The sequence below is a fragment of the Triticum urartu genome, chromosome 5A (assembly GCF_056163025.1).
Source record: "Triticum urartu cultivar PI428250 chromosome 5A, HENAU_Tu73, whole genome shotgun sequence".
Classification (NCBI taxonomy): domain Eukaryota; kingdom Viridiplantae; phylum Streptophyta; class Magnoliopsida; order Poales; family Poaceae; genus Triticum; species Triticum urartu.
This window is the reverse complement of record NC_141877.1, coordinates 427,721,367-427,739,209: the sequence shown is the minus strand read 5'-3', so window position 1 is coordinate 427,739,209 and position 17,843 is coordinate 427,721,367. Positions and strand designations below refer to the sequence as shown.

The 17,843-nt window shown below is 44.2% G+C and overlaps 2 protein-coding genes and 1 long non-coding RNA gene across 9 annotated transcripts in view; 1 reads left to right on the top strand and 2 right to left on the bottom strand.

Moving 5' to 3' along the window:
* LOC125509441 (P-loop containing nucleoside triphosphate hydrolases superfamily protein) overlaps nt 1-8,005 on the bottom strand; it is a 39,788-nt gene extending 31,783 nt beyond the window's left edge. Inside the window, exons 1-9 of one of the 2 annotated variants that reach the window (XM_087526312.1) lie at nt 7,738-8,005; nt 7,563-7,652; nt 7,072-7,190; nt 5,448-5,561; nt 5,275-5,356; nt 5,131-5,198; nt 4,991-5,062; nt 4,191-4,336; nt 4,006-4,108 (exon numbers count right to left, since the gene is read on the bottom strand). In XM_087526312.1, the coding sequence (XP_087382438.1) occupies nt 4,006-4,108; nt 4,191-4,336; nt 4,991-5,062; nt 5,131-5,198; nt 5,275-5,356; nt 5,448-5,561; nt 7,072-7,190; nt 7,563-7,652; nt 7,738-7,864 (921 nt within the window). In that variant the 5' untranslated portion in view covers nt 7,865-8,005. The remainder of the gene's footprint in view (nt 1-4,005; nt 4,109-4,190; nt 4,337-4,990; nt 5,063-5,130; nt 5,199-5,274; nt 5,357-5,447; nt 5,562-7,071; nt 7,191-7,562; nt 7,653-7,737) is intronic. The other variant, XM_048674422.2, reaches the window with a different exon arrangement.
* A 662-nt stretch (nt 8,006-8,667) lies between these two features.
* LOC147971752 (uncharacterized) lies at nt 8,668-9,937 on the top strand. The gene is made up of 5 exons (XM_087524101.1): nt 8,668-8,751; nt 8,854-9,000; nt 9,482-9,485; nt 9,642-9,718; nt 9,761-9,937. The coding sequence occupies exons 1-5, from the start codon at nt 8,668-8,670 to the stop codon at nt 9,935-9,937; spliced, it is 489 nt and encodes a 162-aa protein (XP_087380227.1).
* A 3,567-nt stretch (nt 9,938-13,504) lies between these two features.
* Nucleotides 13,505-17,189, bottom strand: LOC125509439 (uncharacterized). Of its 6 annotated transcripts, none has more exons than XR_007284092.2 (3): nt 15,295-17,188; nt 14,992-15,153; nt 13,505-14,800 (listed from the first exon to the last, which is right to left on the bottom strand). It is a non-coding gene; the product is annotated as an uncharacterized LOC125509439 (long non-coding RNA). The 6 variants fall into 6 exon arrangements; XR_007284091.2 differs by having other exon boundaries at nt 14,992-15,100; nt 15,295-17,187; XR_007284093.2 differs by having other exon boundaries at nt 14,992-15,491; nt 16,829-17,187.
* Between the last annotated feature and the right edge of the window lie 654 nt (nt 17,190-17,843).

Sequence of the window (17,843 nt, the reverse complement as noted above, 5' to 3'; positions counted from 1 at the left end):
ATCCGCTGTTGGATAACCTCCTGCAGCAGCACAGTGATCTCTTTGCAGAACCCCAGGGCCTTCCGCCGGCCTGGGTCTACGACCACCGTATTCATCTCCTGCCGGGCTCGGCGCCGGTGGCAGTACGGCCCTACCGGTACCCCCAGCTGCAGAAGGACGAGTTGGAGCGGCAGTGTGCACTCATGCTTGCCGCGGGCATTATCCGGATATCCACATCACCATTCACGGCGCCGGTCCTCCTCGTCCGCAAGTCGGACGGCACGTGGCGTTTCTGCATCGACTACCGCGCCCTTAATGCTCTCACACTTAAGGATAAGTTCCCTATTCCGGTGGTCGATGAACTCCTGGATGAACTACATGGGGCACGCTTCTTCACCAAACTGGACCTCCGGTCGGGGTATCATCAGGTGCGCATGCATCCAGACGACATCGCCAAGACGGCGTTTCGGACTCATCACGGCCACTTCGAGTTCTTGGTGATGCCCTTTGGCCTCCCCAACGCCCCGGCGACATTTCAGGCCTTGATGAACGATGTCCTCCGGCCCTACTTACGTTGGTTTGTGCTCGTTTTCTTGATGACATTCTTATCTACAGCGCCTCTTGGGCAGAGCACCTCCAGCATGTGGCCATCGTCTTCAACGAGCTTCAGGCGCATCATCTTCATCTTAAGCGCTCGAAGTGCTCGTTCGGGACGCCTTCGGTCGCTTACCTCGGCCACGTCATCTCGGCTGAGGGAGTGGCCATAGACGCAGACAAGGTGGCGGCCGTCGCCGCCTGGCCGATTACGCAGTCTCCGCGGGCTCTTCGCGGGTTTCTTGGCCTCGCGGGGTACTACCGGAAGTTCATCCGGGAATTTGGCCTCATCGCGGCCCCACTCACGCGTCTCCTCCGTCGCGATGCCTTCTCTTGGGATGAGGAGGCCACTTCAGCATTCGAGGCCCTCAAGGGGGCCCTCACGACGGGACCCGTACTGCAGATGCCGGATTTCGACCTCCCCTTCACCGTTGACTGCGACGCCTCCGGTACGGGGTTCGGTGCGGTCCTGCATCAGGGCGATGGACCCCTTGCTTTCTTCAGCCGCCCCTTTGCCGCACGCCATCTTAAGCTGGCGGCGTATGAGCGTGAGCTCATTGGGTTGGTGCAGGCAGTACGCCATTGGCGGCCCTATCTTTGGGGTCGTTCCTTCCAGATCCGCACAGACCATTACAGCCTCAAGTTCATGCTGGATCAGAGGCTCTCGACAGTACCCCAGCACCAGTGGATCAGTAAACTCTTTGGCTTTGACTTCACCGTCGAGTACCGGTCGGGTCGTCTTAACACCGTCGCCGACGCCTTATCTCGGCGTGATGCCGATGTGGACGACGGTACGGCGGAGGGAGCGGCTTTCTGCATCCTCACCGGGCCCTCTTTCGCCCTCTGCGTCGACATCCGCCAGGCGACCGCTGCCGCGGCCGACTCCCTCCTCCTGCAGCAGCAGCTGGCGGCGGGAGAGCTGGAGGAGCCGTGGCGCCTCGCCGATGGCCTGCTTCTCCATGGGCGCCGGGTCTTCGTTCCAGCGCACGACGATCTTCGCCAGCAGGTGCTGCGCCTCGCCCACTCGACGGGCCATGAGGGTGTGCAGAAGACACTCCATCGTCTCCGAGCCGACTTCTACATTCCCAGTGATCGTGCCCTGGTCCGTGACTGGGTACGGTCTTGTGTGACGTGCCAGCGCAACAAAACGGAGACTCTACGGCCGGCTGGCATGCTTCAGCCCTTGGAGGTTCCGTCTCAGGTTTGGGCGGACATCTCCATGGACTTCATCGAGGGCCTTCCCAAGGTGGGCGGCAAGTCCGTCATCCTCACGGTGGTCGACCGCTTCTCCAAGTATGCTCATTTCATCGCACTTGGCCATCCCTATTCAGCGGCATCTGTCGCACGGGCCTTCTTCGATGGCATTGTCCGTCTCCACGGGTTTCCTTCTTCGATCGTCAGTGATCGGGACCCCGTGCTTACAGGACACGTGTGGCGCGACCTTTTCCGGCTGGCGGGCGTGAAGCTACGCCTGAGCACCGCCTTCCACCCTCAGACGGATGGCCAGTCTAAGATAGTTAACAAGGTGATTGCCATGTATTTGCGTTGTGTTACAGGTGATCGCCCTCGCGCATGGGTGGACTGGCTCTCGTGGGCGGAGTACTGCTACAACACCTCTTATCACTCCGCCCTCCGTGCTACGTCTTTTGAGGTGGTGTATGGCCGGCCACCCCAGCCGATCCTTCGGTTGATCCGGCCTTGGCACGGACCGAGGCAGCCGGGGCTCTTCTGAGGAGCCGTGATGAGATGCTCGCGGAGGTCCAGCAACGGCTCCTACAGGCCCAGCAGTTGGCCAAACATTACTATGATGGCCACCATCGCAAGGCGGAGTTCGTGGTGGGTGATTGGGTCTGGCTGCGTCTACTTCACCGCTCTACGCAGTCCTTGGACCCACGCGCGAGGAAGAAGCTCGGTCCTCGCTATGCCGGTCCCTTTGCTATCCTGGAACGCATTGGGAAAGTGGCTTACCGTCTTCAGCTTCCGGCAGGCGCTTGGATCCATGATGTCTTCCATGTCAGGCTGCTCAAGCCATTCCGCGGCGAGCCACCCGCGGCACCGCCGACACTTCCACTGATCACGGACGGGCGCCTACTTCCTGAGCCAGAGAAGGCGTTGAAGGCTCAGCTGCGCCGAGGCTCCTGGTACGTGTTGATTCAGTGGACCGGACTACCAGAGGAGGACGCTACTTGGGAGCAGCGCGCGGAGTTCCGCCAGCACTACCCTGACTTTCAGCTCGAGGACGAGCTGTTTGCGCAGGCGGGGAGAGATGTTATGACCGGCCAGGTCTATGGCCGCAGGGGGCCCACTGGGCAGGCTTAGGCCTCAAGTTATCTTAGTTTTATTTTCAGATTATGGTTATATATACAAGTTGTAAGACTATTTCGAGAATTAAGCAATAAGACTATTCTATTGCCCGGCTCCCAGAGGAGCCGGAACCCTAACCCTAGCCGCCTCCTTCCTGCGCCGCCGCCGCCCAACCGCAAGGACGGCGCCTCGCCGCCGGCCGCCGCGCTCCAGCCCTCGCCCAACTCCCTCCTTCCCCTACACCCTACGCCCTAGGCAGGGCCGAACCCTAGCTCCTAACATGTAACATATCTGTCCATTCCTAACTTACAGAAGAAAAAAATACCAATGTCCTTAAAGACTATCCCGCAACGAACTGGCCTGTCACCTGTTTTTCTCCACTTAACAATGAGAATTATATGTGTGGATTTCTTTGATGGAAGCATTGTGAAAAACTAGTTTTCCTTATGTAAGGCCTTGATTAGATTGTCGTGTTCCCTCTAATACACCTGTAAAATAAATACAGGTCTCGGCTCGTCGTTTCGTTTCCAGCCGAAATTTGCTACGCGGCCGGTAAGATACAAATGTAAAGTAAACACCCATGTATTTACTTACAACCATTCCAAGCGCGCCCTAAAAGGGTTATCATATAATATTGCAAAGCTACCATTATGTTAATATTGCTTTTTTAAATTTACACTCGAGAATTCCCCACAGATCTTATTTTGATTAAGGGTATTATTGTAAATTTTCAGTTCGCCAATCAAGCCACATGAATACATGACAAGGTAATAGTTGCGGCTAGCCGACTAATGACTGACCTATGACGCAATACCTAAAATTAAAATTAAAATGGAATCCATTTTAATGACCAAGAGGATGTCATGATAATCATTTTATAATTTCCAACACCATATAATTAACCGGCAAATAAAATTAAACAGTTGATTTTTTTTGCGGGAATTAAACAATTGAAATTACAATAGCAATGCACAAGAAATGATAAATACTTGTGGTTCATACTTTACTGTCCAAATATGCAGTGAGTGAGAAAAGAGAAAACACCTAATATCTGTGTATTCTACCTCCAATACCAAGCAATATAGGAACCGGTCAATAAGAGATAGGGAGATGTTTAATATAGCATACCTGTGCAAGTGTTATATTACAAATGATAGCTGTGTTAGCATTTCCACCCAGAGCAGGTTGCAATATCCTTGTCAACTTACTATCTCGGTAAGGAACGTGCCCCCTGATTATGAAATCCATTACTAAATGAACCCAAAAGGGAGAATCAAATCAACTTGAGTCGTTGTAAGAAGTTTCTAACTTACCCCTGGCCCTTTATGCCTTCACTTAGTTTCTTGATTACTGTTCCGAGAGTCATTAGACTTTTGTTAATGTGGGAACCCTCCTTAAGTCTCACACCTTCTGCACCCGTCTTTGCAGCACGTTCTGAACCAGCTAAGTCCACCAGATTCTAAAATGTGAAAATACATGTCAATTGCAACATAACAAAACAAACCCTGGCGGACAATAATTGAATAAAGTGCAACCACTAGTGCAAGAGAGATAATGTTTTGCCTCCTCCATAATCACAAATAAGTAACGCTTGACATGCCTCAGATCAAAAAATTAAAACGTCTGACTGTGAGTATCATTTTAATTATTCCATAATTTGTCTTGAAAAATATTTTCAGAATATTATATTTTCTAAGTCTTTATATTGTATTATTGTATAATAAATTAGTGTTCAAAGTTACATCTTGAAGACCGTGTCAATGTCTACAACGTCACTTTTTGTGATATGGAGGGAGTAGCAATTTAGTTTTAGTCTGCGATTAGTTATTGTTTTGATTCAAGGCAATATTTTCATTTAAATGCACCTATTTTAGTCATCATAAAAAATCAAATGCACATGTTGTTTCCTTATTGATATGTGTGTTAAAGAGAAATGTGAAATACTCCCTCCATAACAAAATGTACGACGTTTTTATGCTCTATGCAAAACAAAAAACGTCTTATATTTTGGTAGAGGGAGAAATATTTTTTGTGCGTTTCACGCGTATAAAGCTAAAAGAAGAAGTAACTTGGACAAAAGTTTGTGCTAGTTAAAACTGAGAATTGTGTGTACCAGAACAGAAACTCGAACAGCATCACAAGAATCTGTATCACTGTCATCAGCTTTATCTCGACTCTCAATAACCTGAGTAATTTGTGGCATAAGATAGGTTGATATTGCATATAGGACAGCACAATGGAATCTAAGCATACCATGCGAAATATGGTATGAGAACGACTGCTGTAGACATTCATATTTGTCTCCCCGATATGACGGTGGGCTGCAATTTTTCTAATAATTATTAAAATAAGTTAATCATAAATTAATTGAGATACCAAACAGTAAAAAAAACTTACATTCTCCAAATGACACAAACTTCAAGACTTGTTCAGGACAGGTTACAATTTCCTCGCTTAAGCCAGCAACATATATACCTCTCTACAAACAAGAATATCAATACGAAGAGCAAGGAGGATACATAGTATTTCAAAATAGTGTTAATTATTTGATACCAATTATGAAATATTACCTCATAATTCTCATGAATCTGCAATTTTCGATGTTCTGGGACAAGAAGATCATTTATTTCTTCATTATAAATCTCCATATAAGACATGCGGACAAGAAATTCTCTATCCATATGCTAAAATTGTAAAAAATTAAGTCAGGCAGAATTATACACAATAGGCAATGAAAACTATAAGCAAAGTCTCATAGTGTACAAAGGTGATTTCCTATTAAACACAGAGGTAGTTAAGAGTACTTTAAACAGGCCTTAAAAATACCAAGCTGGTCACATTAGCCTTTATGACCATTTGCATCTCAACTTTTTTTACACCGTGAAAACATAGTACGAACATAAGAAGACATCAAGTACATAATACTTCCTCCGTTCCTAAATATTTGTCTTTCTAGAGATTTCAACAAATGACTACACACGGAGCAAAATGAGTGAATCTATACTCTAAAATATGTCTATATACATCCGTATGTGGTAGTCCATTTGAAATCTCTAGAAAGACAAATATTTAGGAACGGAGGGAGTATATCATAACTGACAGACAAACTTATCCAAACATATCTCCCTTCAATCTCATAACTGTATATTAAAAGCACAATGCGACAGAAAAAGAGAGAAATGTCAAAAAAAATCCACAAAAGAGTCTGACGGACTTATTTTTGATAAGTTAGTCAAAACCAATAGATCTTTATAATCATGCCTAGACAGGCCGAGCAATAGATTATCATAATTGTTTCTAAGATCACAACAGTATATCCTTATAACTAATAACTAATCTGCATGCAACCTTGAATCTAATAAAAAGGAATGGGATGCAAGTAGAGTCCCAATCCACAAAAGAGTCTGATGGACTTATTTTTGATAAGTTAGTCAAAACCAATAGATCTTCATAATCATGCCTAGACAGACCGAGCAATAGATTATCATAATTGTTTCTAAGATCACAACAGTATATCCTTATAACTAATAACTAATCTGCACGCAACCTTGAATCTAACAAAAAGGAACGGGATGCAAGTAGAGTCCCAATCCAATGTGTTTCTCCCTGTGTATTCTCTTTTTTTTCGCCCTCAAAAATAATCTCATGCATGCAGACTTGACACGAAACATAGATTTGCTAAATTCACGGTTCTCAAAATATTATAGATATTAGTTATGGTTCACCGAGTTGATCGCAGCTGATATTTTTTTTCTAACTACAGTTAGGCATCATCCGCTTTAATTTCTAGATGTAATGTCAAATGTGCTCATCAAATTCATGCACCGCCCTAACATCATATAAAAAACACCGACTGGCTAGCAACATGAGCTTCAGTTTTGCGTACTGATACCTCATAGGGCAACAACATTTACAATTTAACAATCTGCAAACTGACAATCTGAACTTTAATATTGTGCCATTCATAATATTGTATTTCTACGAGTAGCATAACAATATATCTTTATGTGGGCACAAACATTTACCACGCAATTGTGCAGGACACGTACTAGTTGCACAGAATAAAAAATGACAGTTAGACAGTACTCTAATAGCCAAATGCAATAACTGTGTATATGTTGTAAGCAATCCGCGATACACATTACACAGTAAGCAGAATAAAGATTGACTGATGAGAATGGACATACAAATCACCTGCTGTATAGTTCTAAATAAATCATGAACCGCAAGCGGTATTATTCCAGGTTCATTAGCAGATCCTCTCATTGTATAGGTCTTTCCACTGTTAGTTTGTCCATATGCAAAAACAGTGCCTGTCATACAAGGAAAAGGACCAAACATTTCATTAATACCCACATGCTGCCAGAATGATGGAGAAAACTCTATTTTGCAGATAGTTCACAAAAGATCTAATAAACAAATAATAGATTTAAGAAGGCGCAAGCAAGAATATTGTACAGTGGTGTTTTATGGAACTAGAGTTCGTGTGATTATAAATTGTAGTACATTGCTCGTCCTCTATCAGTTGCAATTGAGAGGTGAGAACATTATTATCAAGCACCACTAGGTAAGAAGCGAAAGAGCCCAATATTACGGCCCTCGGATTCTCCTCAGAGCTAGAGTCAATTTTCAACTTAGCAAGTTCTAGAAATCAGAATTCGAAATGGTGCCTACGAAATGTTTACCGTTGAACCCTTGCACGGCAGAGTCGACGATGTGCTTGGTGCGGGCCCCGTAGATGTCCGCCGTGTGACAGTCCTCGCCGAAAATCCTGTCTGCGGAGAACGAAATAGAGGGCAACCTATGAGCAAGCCCGCGGTCCGAGGCGAGGGTGTGTGCGGAGGGGGGCGGATTCCTCACCGAATTCGAAGCGAATGGAGGGCTGGGCGGTGAGCGCGACGGCGTTTCCGGAGATCCGCCACGGGCTGCTCTGCGCGTCCTCCGGCGGGAGCGGCCGCGCGCGCACGGTGACGTGGATCCGGTCCATCGCCGGCCGCCGCGGGTCGAGGGGACTCCGCCGGGCCGGAGCGGCGGTGGGGTTTGCTGATTGGGGGTTCTGGCGAGAGGAAGCGAGGGCAGTGGGGGCTTTCGATTTCGTGGGTGTCCGCAGCTAATTTCGTATTCCCGCTCGCAGATTTTTTTTTTTTAGAGCGGCTCGCAGAAAGTGAAGTGAGCCGAAGAACGGTGGACAGTTGTTGGTTGGGATATTGATGGGCTGTAGAGCCCAGAACTGAGGCCCAAAGCGTTGCAGAAAGCCCTAAAGAAATGTGCACCGGAATTATTGTTTTTAGGCTAGAATGTGAACGAAATGAATTTCATTTTTCATAGTTTGGAATTTAGAACTTCAAATATCACCAGCGTGCACCAAATTCAAGCATATTTTTCTCGATTTTGAACCTTATAAGAAATGTAAACATGTAATGCACAATAAATGAGTAAATTGCATAAAACCACCACTTTGAGGGCTAGATTTGCGAAAAACACTAGGATACAGATTCTCTGCAGAAAACATCACGTCTTGCGTAATTGTTTTGCAAAAACCACTGATCAGCGGATCGGGCTGAGTTAAGTGAGTTTATGACAGGTGGGGCCCGTTTTTCGCGTACGTGGCACTCCAGACCGTCCCGACAGCCGTTAGACGGCGTTAGACGGCGTCGTTCGGTCCTAGCAGTCAAAAGCGCGAATCATTACTCCTTCTCCACTCTGCTCGCTCGCTCTCTTCTCGCTCTCGCTCTGTTCTTGGTCGTTGCACCCGTCGCTGCCGCGCCGCTCCGCTGCCCCCGCAGCGCCATGGTGTCGTGGAGTGATGGGTCGGATAGCGGTGAGCACACCAGGCAGTACATGAGCTCAGATTCCGACGACGGCACCATTAAGGTCAGTTCTCAGAGTTAGGGTTAGGGTTTGATATTTTGGGGATTTCTGGAAAGCTTCTTTTCAATCGTTGGACCAAATCTCTGTCATTTCTTTGCACTCCAGGTTCCTGCTAGCACCGAAGACTCAGATTTCGAGGGCCCTGAGATAGATATGTATGTTTTGTGCCATGAACACGGGAAGACAGCAGAAAGGCGTGTTGCTTTCGAAGGGATTCACACTGGCAGGAGGTTTCTTTGTTGTGCAGAGAAGGTATGGTTCCAACTTAACTAATTGGAAGTTGTTGATTAACTTAACAAATCTGTCATTTGTTTGCCATGGACATGTAATGTGGCACTCCAACAGGCATTGTATTATAATGTGAAGTTTGGACAGTGGATTCATTAATTGTTTACTCTGCCAGCATTGTTTAGTCTGGTTCTGGCAACATTGTTTAGTTAGGTCATTTTGTTAACCCTGTCAGGTTAGCATATTTTAAGAGAGTAGATGCATGGGTTGGCAGACCAGCATTTTTTTGTTTGGATCTGGCAATATTGTTTAGTTAGGTCATTTTTTAACTCTGCCATGTTAGCTTATTTTAGGACAAAATATTCATGGGTTAGCACACCAGCATTGTTTACTTAGTAGTTGTTTACTTTAGAGCATGATCTGAATTTTAGTATAAAGTAATCTAGCCTATCATTGTAAGCAAGTCACTGTTATGTAATTCATTTTGTTAATACTCTTTTTCTAGGAAGGTAAAAACTGTGGACTAGTAGAATGGATTGATCCATCTTGGCCCACTACCCTTGAGAATGCACTGTCCAAGTTGTGGTCTATGTATGAACAGAGTAAGATGGACAGGGATGAGGAATGTCTGATGCATTCATTTACTGTTCATGACCTGACATAAGAGAAGAAGAAACTCCAGGCCAGTTATGAGAAGTTGGTTGAAGATGTCAATGCACTTATGGATGCCCAAGAGCAGAGGGTAGTGATAGAAAGGAAAGATGCTGAAACAACCAAGTTGTAGGAGAAGTATGACACTTTGAAGAACATAGCAGCTGCTCAAGGTACTGTCATTAGGAACATGAAGTTGAAGCTAGCTAAAGAGAAGAAGAATTTGCAGATCCACATTGATGAGCTCAAGAAGACAGTTGAAGAGAGCAATGTGAAGCTGGAGGGGATCAAGGCCATCATAAATGGATAAGCAGTGCAAGAGAAGAATGGGCAATATCATTTGGCATTTGCTGACCTTTTGCAGGGTGTGGTTTGGCATTTGTTGTAATGATAGTAGTTTAAATTCTATTAACTATGAGTACTCCTGAACTATGGATATGTAATCTTAAGTAAGATGTTTGCATCTGAACTAGTGCTGAATGTGGTGCTATTTGAACTAGTGCTGAATGTCAAACTATGATTATGTATGGATTTGAACTAGTGATGAATTTGGTGGTATTTAGAGCTGGTTAATGTTATCTTAAGTAATCTGTTTGCAAATGATGATTTTTGCTTTAGTATGTTCCTGTTCAACTGATGATTCTGAGTTAAGTAGGGTCAATTAGGGTTGTTTTTTGGCTTTTTATCGACGCCGAGGCATCAAGTAGGCCAAGTTAGGGTTTTTGCCTTTTTATCGACGCCGAGGCATCAAGTAGGCCAAGTTAGGGTTTTTGGTTTTTTATCGACGCTGAGGCATCAAGTAGGCCAAGTTAGGGTTTTTGGCTTTTTATCGACGCCGAGGCATCAAGTAGGCCAAGTTAGGTTTTTTGGCTTTTTATCGATGCTGAGGCATCAAGTAGGCCAAGTTAGGGTTTTTGGCTTTTTATCGACACCGAGGGTTCAAGTAGGGTCAATTAGGGTTGTTTTTGGCTTTTTGTCGATGCCGAGGCATCAAGTAGGCCAAGTTAGGGTTTTTGGCTTTTTATCGACGCCGAGGCATCAAGTAGGGTCAAGTGATGGGTTTTTGGCTTTTTTGTCGACGTCGAGGCATCAAGTAGGCCAAGTTAGGGTTTTTGGCTTTTTATCGACGCCGAGGCATCAAGTAGGGTCAAGTGATGGGTTTTTGGCTTTTTGTCGACGTCGAGGCATCAAGTAGGCCAAGTTAGGGTTTTTGGCTTTTTATCGACGCCGAGGCATCAAGTAGGGTCAAGTGATGGGTTTTTGGCTTTTTGTCGACGTCAAGGCATCAAGTAGGCCAAGTTAGGGTTTTGGCTTTTTATCGACGCCGAGGCATCAAGTAGGCCAAGTTAGGGTTTTGGGCTTTTTACCGACACCGAGGCTTCAAGTAGGGTCAATTAGGGTTGTTTTTGGCTTTTTGTCTATGCCGAGGCATCAAGTAGGCCAAGTTAGGGTTTTCGCTTTTTATCGACGCCGAGGCATCAAGTGGGCCAAGTTAGGGTTTTTGGTTTTTTATTGACGCCGAGGCATCAAGTAGGCCAAGTTAGGGTTTTGGGCTTTTTATCGACGTCGAGGCATCAAGTAGGGTCAAGTGATGGGTTTTTGGCTTTTTGTCGACGTCGAGGCTTCAAATAGGATCAATTAGGGTTGTTCTTGGCTTTTTGTCGACGCCGAGGCATCAAGTAGGCATCAAGAATATCACAACATCATGACTATCACAACATCATGACTATCACAGCATCAAGAGTATCACATCATCAAGAGTATCACGGCATCAACAGTACTACTAGAATGCCATAGTTTGACACAAATTGATCATAACAGTTGAGCATCACAGGACTATTAGAATTTCAAAGTTTGATACAACATCAACACAACCAAATCACCATCAACACTGGAGTAGCATGACTGGAGTAGCATAACTGGAGTAGCAGAACAACACAACATAGTTTCACGACACAACCAAAATGCCATAGTTTGATACAACATCAACACAACCAAATCACCATTATCACCATTCTGCACCAGAGGCAGTCAAGTAATCCTTCATTCTATTGCTGGGCTTCCTGACTCTCTGGGAACCATCACTTGGTCTTGGAGGCATGAAAGCTAACCTTGGCCCCTTTGTAGCAGCTGATGAAGATCTGGTTGCTGGTGCCTTACCCTTGGGAGCAGCCGGTGCCTTACTCTTGGGAGCAGATGATGAAGATTTACTGGTTGCTGCCTTACCCTTGGGAGCAGCTGGAGCAGCTGGCTGCCTCCTAGCTGGAGCAGCAACAGATGTTGCCCTCCTTGCTGGAGCTGGACTGGCAGCAGATGTTGCCCTCCTTGATGATCCACCAGCAGTGGCAGCAGCAGAGGTTGCAGTCCTTGCTGGAGCTGGACTGGCAGCAGCAGAGGCTGTTGTCCTTGCTGGTCCTGGTGTGCTTCTACTATCAGGTGGGTAAGAGCTGGTGATTGGCTGCAACGAAACAAGTAGTTTAATATTAGTAAGCAATAAAGTAACAACAAATTTAGTCTTTCTCATAGCAGAGTGGTTACCTGATGTTTGTTCTTTCTCATAGCAAGTGCATGCTTTAGAGCATCATGGCAATTGGTCTACCTATGGCCCACCTTTTTACAGTTGGAGCAGGTAATTGAGGCCATTCTTGAAGTGTCTTTGGGAGCTGGCTTCTCAATTTGGCCCTTTCTCCTCTTAGTTTGTACCCTGCCCTTGTGTCTTTGAAAACAGAAGCCTCAATGTCCAAACTATCTGTCCTTGGCCACATGTCAGGGCCAGGTACATGATATATTATAGGACCGTAAGCTGCCAGGTACATAGGTTTTTTGAAGAAATCATGAACAAAGTCCTCTGGCTGAAGCTTAGCCTTGTGTATAGCAGAAACATCATGATTGCAAGGAACTGCTGTCATATCCCACTTCTTACAACCACAAGTCCTATGTGCTAGGTTGACAACATATGTTCTCTCCTCACTAGTAACTTGAAAAAGGTTGGGGCCAGCCATCAATGATTGGCAGTTTCTAGACCACTTCTTTACTTCCTCCAATTTCTTCGCATATGTTGGACAAATCTCCCATCTGACAGTCTGAGTCTTGGTTCTATTTGTATTAAACTTGACCATTAATTTTGTTCTAATTCCATCAACCATGGTCCTTATTGGCTTAGCCCTGACATCTAGAACCCACTTGTTGAAAACCTCACTTAAGTTGTTAACTACTAAGTCTGTTTTGCAATTTGTGTCCATGGCATGTCTGGCCCAAGTGTGCTTTGGGATTTTACTAAGCCAAGCCCATGCTGCCTCACACTCTCTCTTCAACTCATCCATTTGCAACATTATAACCATGTTCAGTGTATGAGTAACTTGCTTCATCCATGTATTTCTTCAATTCTGGCCCTCTAAACCCAGCATTTTGAAAGTTCTGGTAAATGTGTCTGAGGCAAAACCTTTGTGGACAATTGGGAAAGACTCTGTTTATGCCTTTAAGCAGGCCCACTACAAGAGGAACCCCTCTTTAGCAACGCATCGATTCGTTGGTGAATGTCCATATAAACGTTGCTATGGTCTACACCAACGGATTTTTATGTGTTGTCGTTGGTGGCGTTGCAAGGGCCTACAACAACGTATACAATTGCGTTGGTAATCGACACAAATAAGCGTTGCAATGTAGCAACATATATAATTGTAGTCTAACAACACTTTGATGTGTTGGTGTTGACACCTACACAAGCTGATTTGAAATGGGCATAATTAACAGATCAGTGTAATGCTTCTATTTTACATTTGGGGATTACAGCTATACATGAACAATTGGTAGTATTTTATATATCCAGCAATAAATACTAGATCAACAGAGATAGTACACAGGAGTAGCAATCCGGTAAACAGAAAGATCTCATATATTAAATCAACTCGTTTGCAATACATGGAACATGATCCAGGGAATATATACATGATTTTCTATACATTGACCATGAAAGTAACACTCTTAACATTAATGTAGAACTATCTGGTAGTTGCCCCATTCTCCGCCTTGCAATCAACAAATTAGCCATGCGCCATCTATTTATCTTGCAATCAACAGCTTAGCCATGGACCATCTATTTGTCTTGCAATCTACAACAACAAAAAACTGACATGAGTCACCAAGCCTGGCAAATAATGATATAAATCTGACCTCCATAGTAGTTTACACAATATTGTTTAAATTTTCTGTCATGTTACAACTTATAAGTACATGCAATGTATGTTTTCCTATTTAAGAATGCTAAAATGACATTTCTTTTTCTAGCAGGTTAGTGGGTGAACTCAATATAGGAACCATCTAGTTCTAGTAGTTGGAAGCATCCATCAGAGGAAGAGGTGTGTTTTCAACTCTCAAAATTTTCCTGATCTTTCCCTTTTGTCAATAGTAGTAGTCATCATCTTTCAGATTCACCAAAGCAAGGTAAAGTATGCAAATGTAGAGGGCGCGAGAGAGAAGCTTACCTATGCGGTGGCACGCCTTTGGTGCAGCTTAAGGTAGGTCGAGTGGTCGGCGATTGACAAATGACTGATCAAACAATACAAATAGGTACAGAAAGCTTGGGAAATCGGATGTAGCTGAAACTGAAACTAAAATAAATGCATAAAACGACTTCATATTTGATAATTCAAAATATTTTTCATGTCTCTGCATGTTCATAGTTGTGATTCATGTAAACAAAAGTTAGAATATTCTTGCATTCAAATTCTGTAATGATTTATCTTGTATAACACATGAACACAAGAACTGTATCCATCCTAAGATTTTGTATAATATTCTGGATTATGGTGTATAGAATTGTACAAAATATGGATCTGAATGCTTTATCTTACATCAGCCAAGAATATCAAGCTAGATAACACGTATGCTAGTCTTCCATTGAAAATTCAACTATAGAATACGAAAATAAACAAATAAAAACATTGCATTTTTAAAGAACTTAATTTATTTAAAAGAGTGGTGTGGCGCAATCATCAACTTGCGAAGATTCCATTTAATAAAGCCAAAGCTCTGAGTTCATTCTTAAGGCATATTCTGTGAACTTATTGATTTATATATTTCCTATTTGCAATATTCACAAGTCTCGAAGATTTACCTGTTAAGAGAAACAACAAACACAAGCATGTTACCTGAAGCAAAGTCACTTTAGAACCTGTGAGAGAAGATGAAATTAACAAGTATACAATAAATAGGAATATTAGGACGAATAGATGCATGTGCGGCTTATTCCTATAGAACTACATTATGTGGGACAACGAAATCAGTAAGGAATCATAAACACTGATACGAAGATACTTTTTCTTTCCCAGAAATTAACATGATGTCATAGATAATAGTGCTCACCTATTAACTAATACTTGAAGGAATCTTCTTTCATGACTTGGTCACAGGGTCACAGCTAGGATATCCAGAGATACCATCACAGCTTATTTACTTGATCTGCCATGAAAATCTTCACGAAAATATAACTAATTATCCACACACATAGCAGAAAGAGAATCAAACCTAATTCATCACAAGAAAGAATTATTTAGGAAAAGAGATGGAAATATTCTTCCTGGATTAACACATACCCAGCTAGAAACAACTCTTACATGGGCAGAACTAGATGACAAACTGAAATATGCAAGCCCAAAACTGAAATACCTAGAAAGGTGAAGTGGAATTTTGGGCCTCGAGGCTCCAACAAGGTTGCTCACCAATCACCATGATGGTTGTTGTCCACCTGTGATCTACAATGGCACAACGGCTATCCCTAGGTGGTCATATTTCACTCTGCAGATGACGACAGTGGAGCTCATGACCATTGAGTGATGCAGTGGATCAAGCATGTGATCGTGGTTCTACAACGTATGCGAAGAAAATTTATATGTTCGGGCAGTAATACAAAAATAGTTGTGTATTTAAAAGGACTATAATACACTGTTTATTTCACACATCCTCATATAAATACGATATAACTGATACAAGTATGTTTTAATGTCAACTTGAACAAACATAAAAGTTCCATTAACAGATATGTAGGTCTGGAGTGAATATAACTTACTTTCTTCACTATAACACAACCCTACTATATGTTCACACAAAGAAAAATCAGAGAGTAAAGCAATCAAAATTTGATAAGAAGATGGTTAAAAAAAACTAACTTCTGGGCCAGCCGCACGGAGGGCTCCATCCTATCAGCGTCCGGAGCCCGCGACTTCGTCGACCTCTCCATCGGCACAGCCGCACGCCCGCACAGAGGTCAGAGCGCCGCTCCCCCGTGCTCATCTGGCTCTAGTGCTACCGTGCTGGTGGATTTGGTGAATTTGGACTGAGGTTTTTTAGGAGCATTTGAACAGAGCTGAGCTGCTAAGTGTCTCTCGTTCGGTCGTGCGTGACGGTAGATGTGACTGGTTGCTGCTCTTGGGCTGCTGCTTAGTGGGTTGTGCCGCTGCAGCCGATGGGCTTTTATTGGTCTGTTTGTCACAGGAGAGCTACTGCGTAGTCTCTCAAAGAATGTACTCTTAGTATTTTTGCCATATACCTACATATAGGAATTTTTGTCACAGGAGAGCTACAGCCATCACCAATAGTGGATCCGCCCCTGCTTCTGGCCATCTGGGGTTCATAGCCGTCCATGCTATAAGCCTATAATTACCATTTGCACGTACTAGATATGAATAATTAAGGAGGTCAATGGCTAGTTAGCGATATTTGTTGCATTTGCAAGAAAAGGCTTTGCGACAGATTATGCACACATGTAAAGGACAACTGGGACAGAGAGTACATGCCACATATATATATTTGAGCTATATGCTATATATAGATATAACCGTCAAAAAATTGATTGAGTTGGTTAATTAGATGGGATGCAAGCTATTTTTTGTTGCTGCCAAATGCACTTACAAGCCTTATATATACTAGTACATTTCTAGATGCAAATTAGTTACTTTCTTTATGCAACTTGGCCAGGATAATTATTGTTAGAACGCCACAGCTGACATAACTTTTACTAGAAAGATATACCACAATTATGTATGAGTGGAAGAACAAATTTAGGCAGCACTCCTCAACAAAAGTAACGCTTCTACAGAGTAATATTTGGTTTATTAGGATCATCATCGTGATGGACGGCAAGGAATCAGCCATGGCACGATGGCCTTGCCACACAAAGCAGCAGAGGGGAGGAGTGACTTACAGGACTGTCGACGTCAGAGTCGAGGTAACCGAGGCGGAGCAGCACCGTTGAGCCCGAGTTGGCAGCCATGGGTGCGGAGACGCAGGGGTAGTTGGCAGATAAACCAGAGGCAGGGGAGCCGCACCAGCGACCCGTGGCCACTAGGGTTGCTGCGGGGGCGCGTGCAGGGGCGGGGACGACGTTAAGGCGGCGGAAGATAGGAGAAGAACAGTGAGGGGGAGGGGGCCGGTGAGCAGCGGCACGGAACTGCGCCGGAACTGCCCGGATTCGGGGGCGGCGGCAACGTTGTGGGCCTTGTGGCCATGGAGCTCGCGTGAGAGAGGGGAATCGGGGGAGAGATGTGGTACAGAAAAATATTTGTTTATTTATCCATAGCTGTGTGATATAAGACCTCTCCCAATGTAATGATGCTTAGATGAGGTGCTAAGTGCATTAAATATTTTATCAACTTAACTCCCCAATGCATAGGTGCTTAACTTGTTGTTGCTAAAGCACATTTTATTTAATGAGTTAACATCTAAAGTCTTTCATGCATTGGTCAAATTGCTTCATTTAAGTGGTCCTAGGTTCTCGCACTTGGCATTGGTTCTTCCCGGGGTCATCAAAGTGCTCTCTTCCCTCTTTAAATGCTGTGTCATGTCATTTTTTTGCTTATGTGACATGCTTAGCACCTGTTCACGGTGGAGCACTGGGAAGGGCCTAAGGAGGAAGCAGGTGCAGAGGTGTGTGTGTGTGTGGGGGGGGGGGGGGGGTACGGGGAGGTTCGTGGGGAGGTGGGAGGTTGAGCGCGACAACACATGTCGTCATCGTTGCTACACATACGTTGCTATATGAGGGTTCTTGTTGTAGTGGCCCTGTGTGAATTTAAGTAAAGCTAACTTAGTGACTACACCTAAATGATTGTGTAACTACTAGAAAGAACTAATTGATTGTGTACAGAAAGTAGTGATAACCCACAAGTATAGGGGATCGCAACAGCTTTCGAGAGTAGAGTATTCAACCCAAATTTATTAAT

Coding starts and splice junctions, on each gene's coding strand:
- LOC147971752 (XM_087524101.1), top strand. CDS start 8,668: ATGGTGTCGTGGAGTGATGGGTCGGATAGCGGTGAGCACACCAGGCAG. Junction 8,752..8,853: donor CCGACGACGGCACCATTAAG/GTCAGTTCTCAG, acceptor TTTGCACTCCAG/GTTCCTGCTAGCACCGAAGA. Junction 9,719..9,760: donor TGGATGCCCAAGAGCAGAGG/GTAGTGATAGAA, acceptor ACCAAGTTGTAG/GAGAAGTATGACACTTTGAA.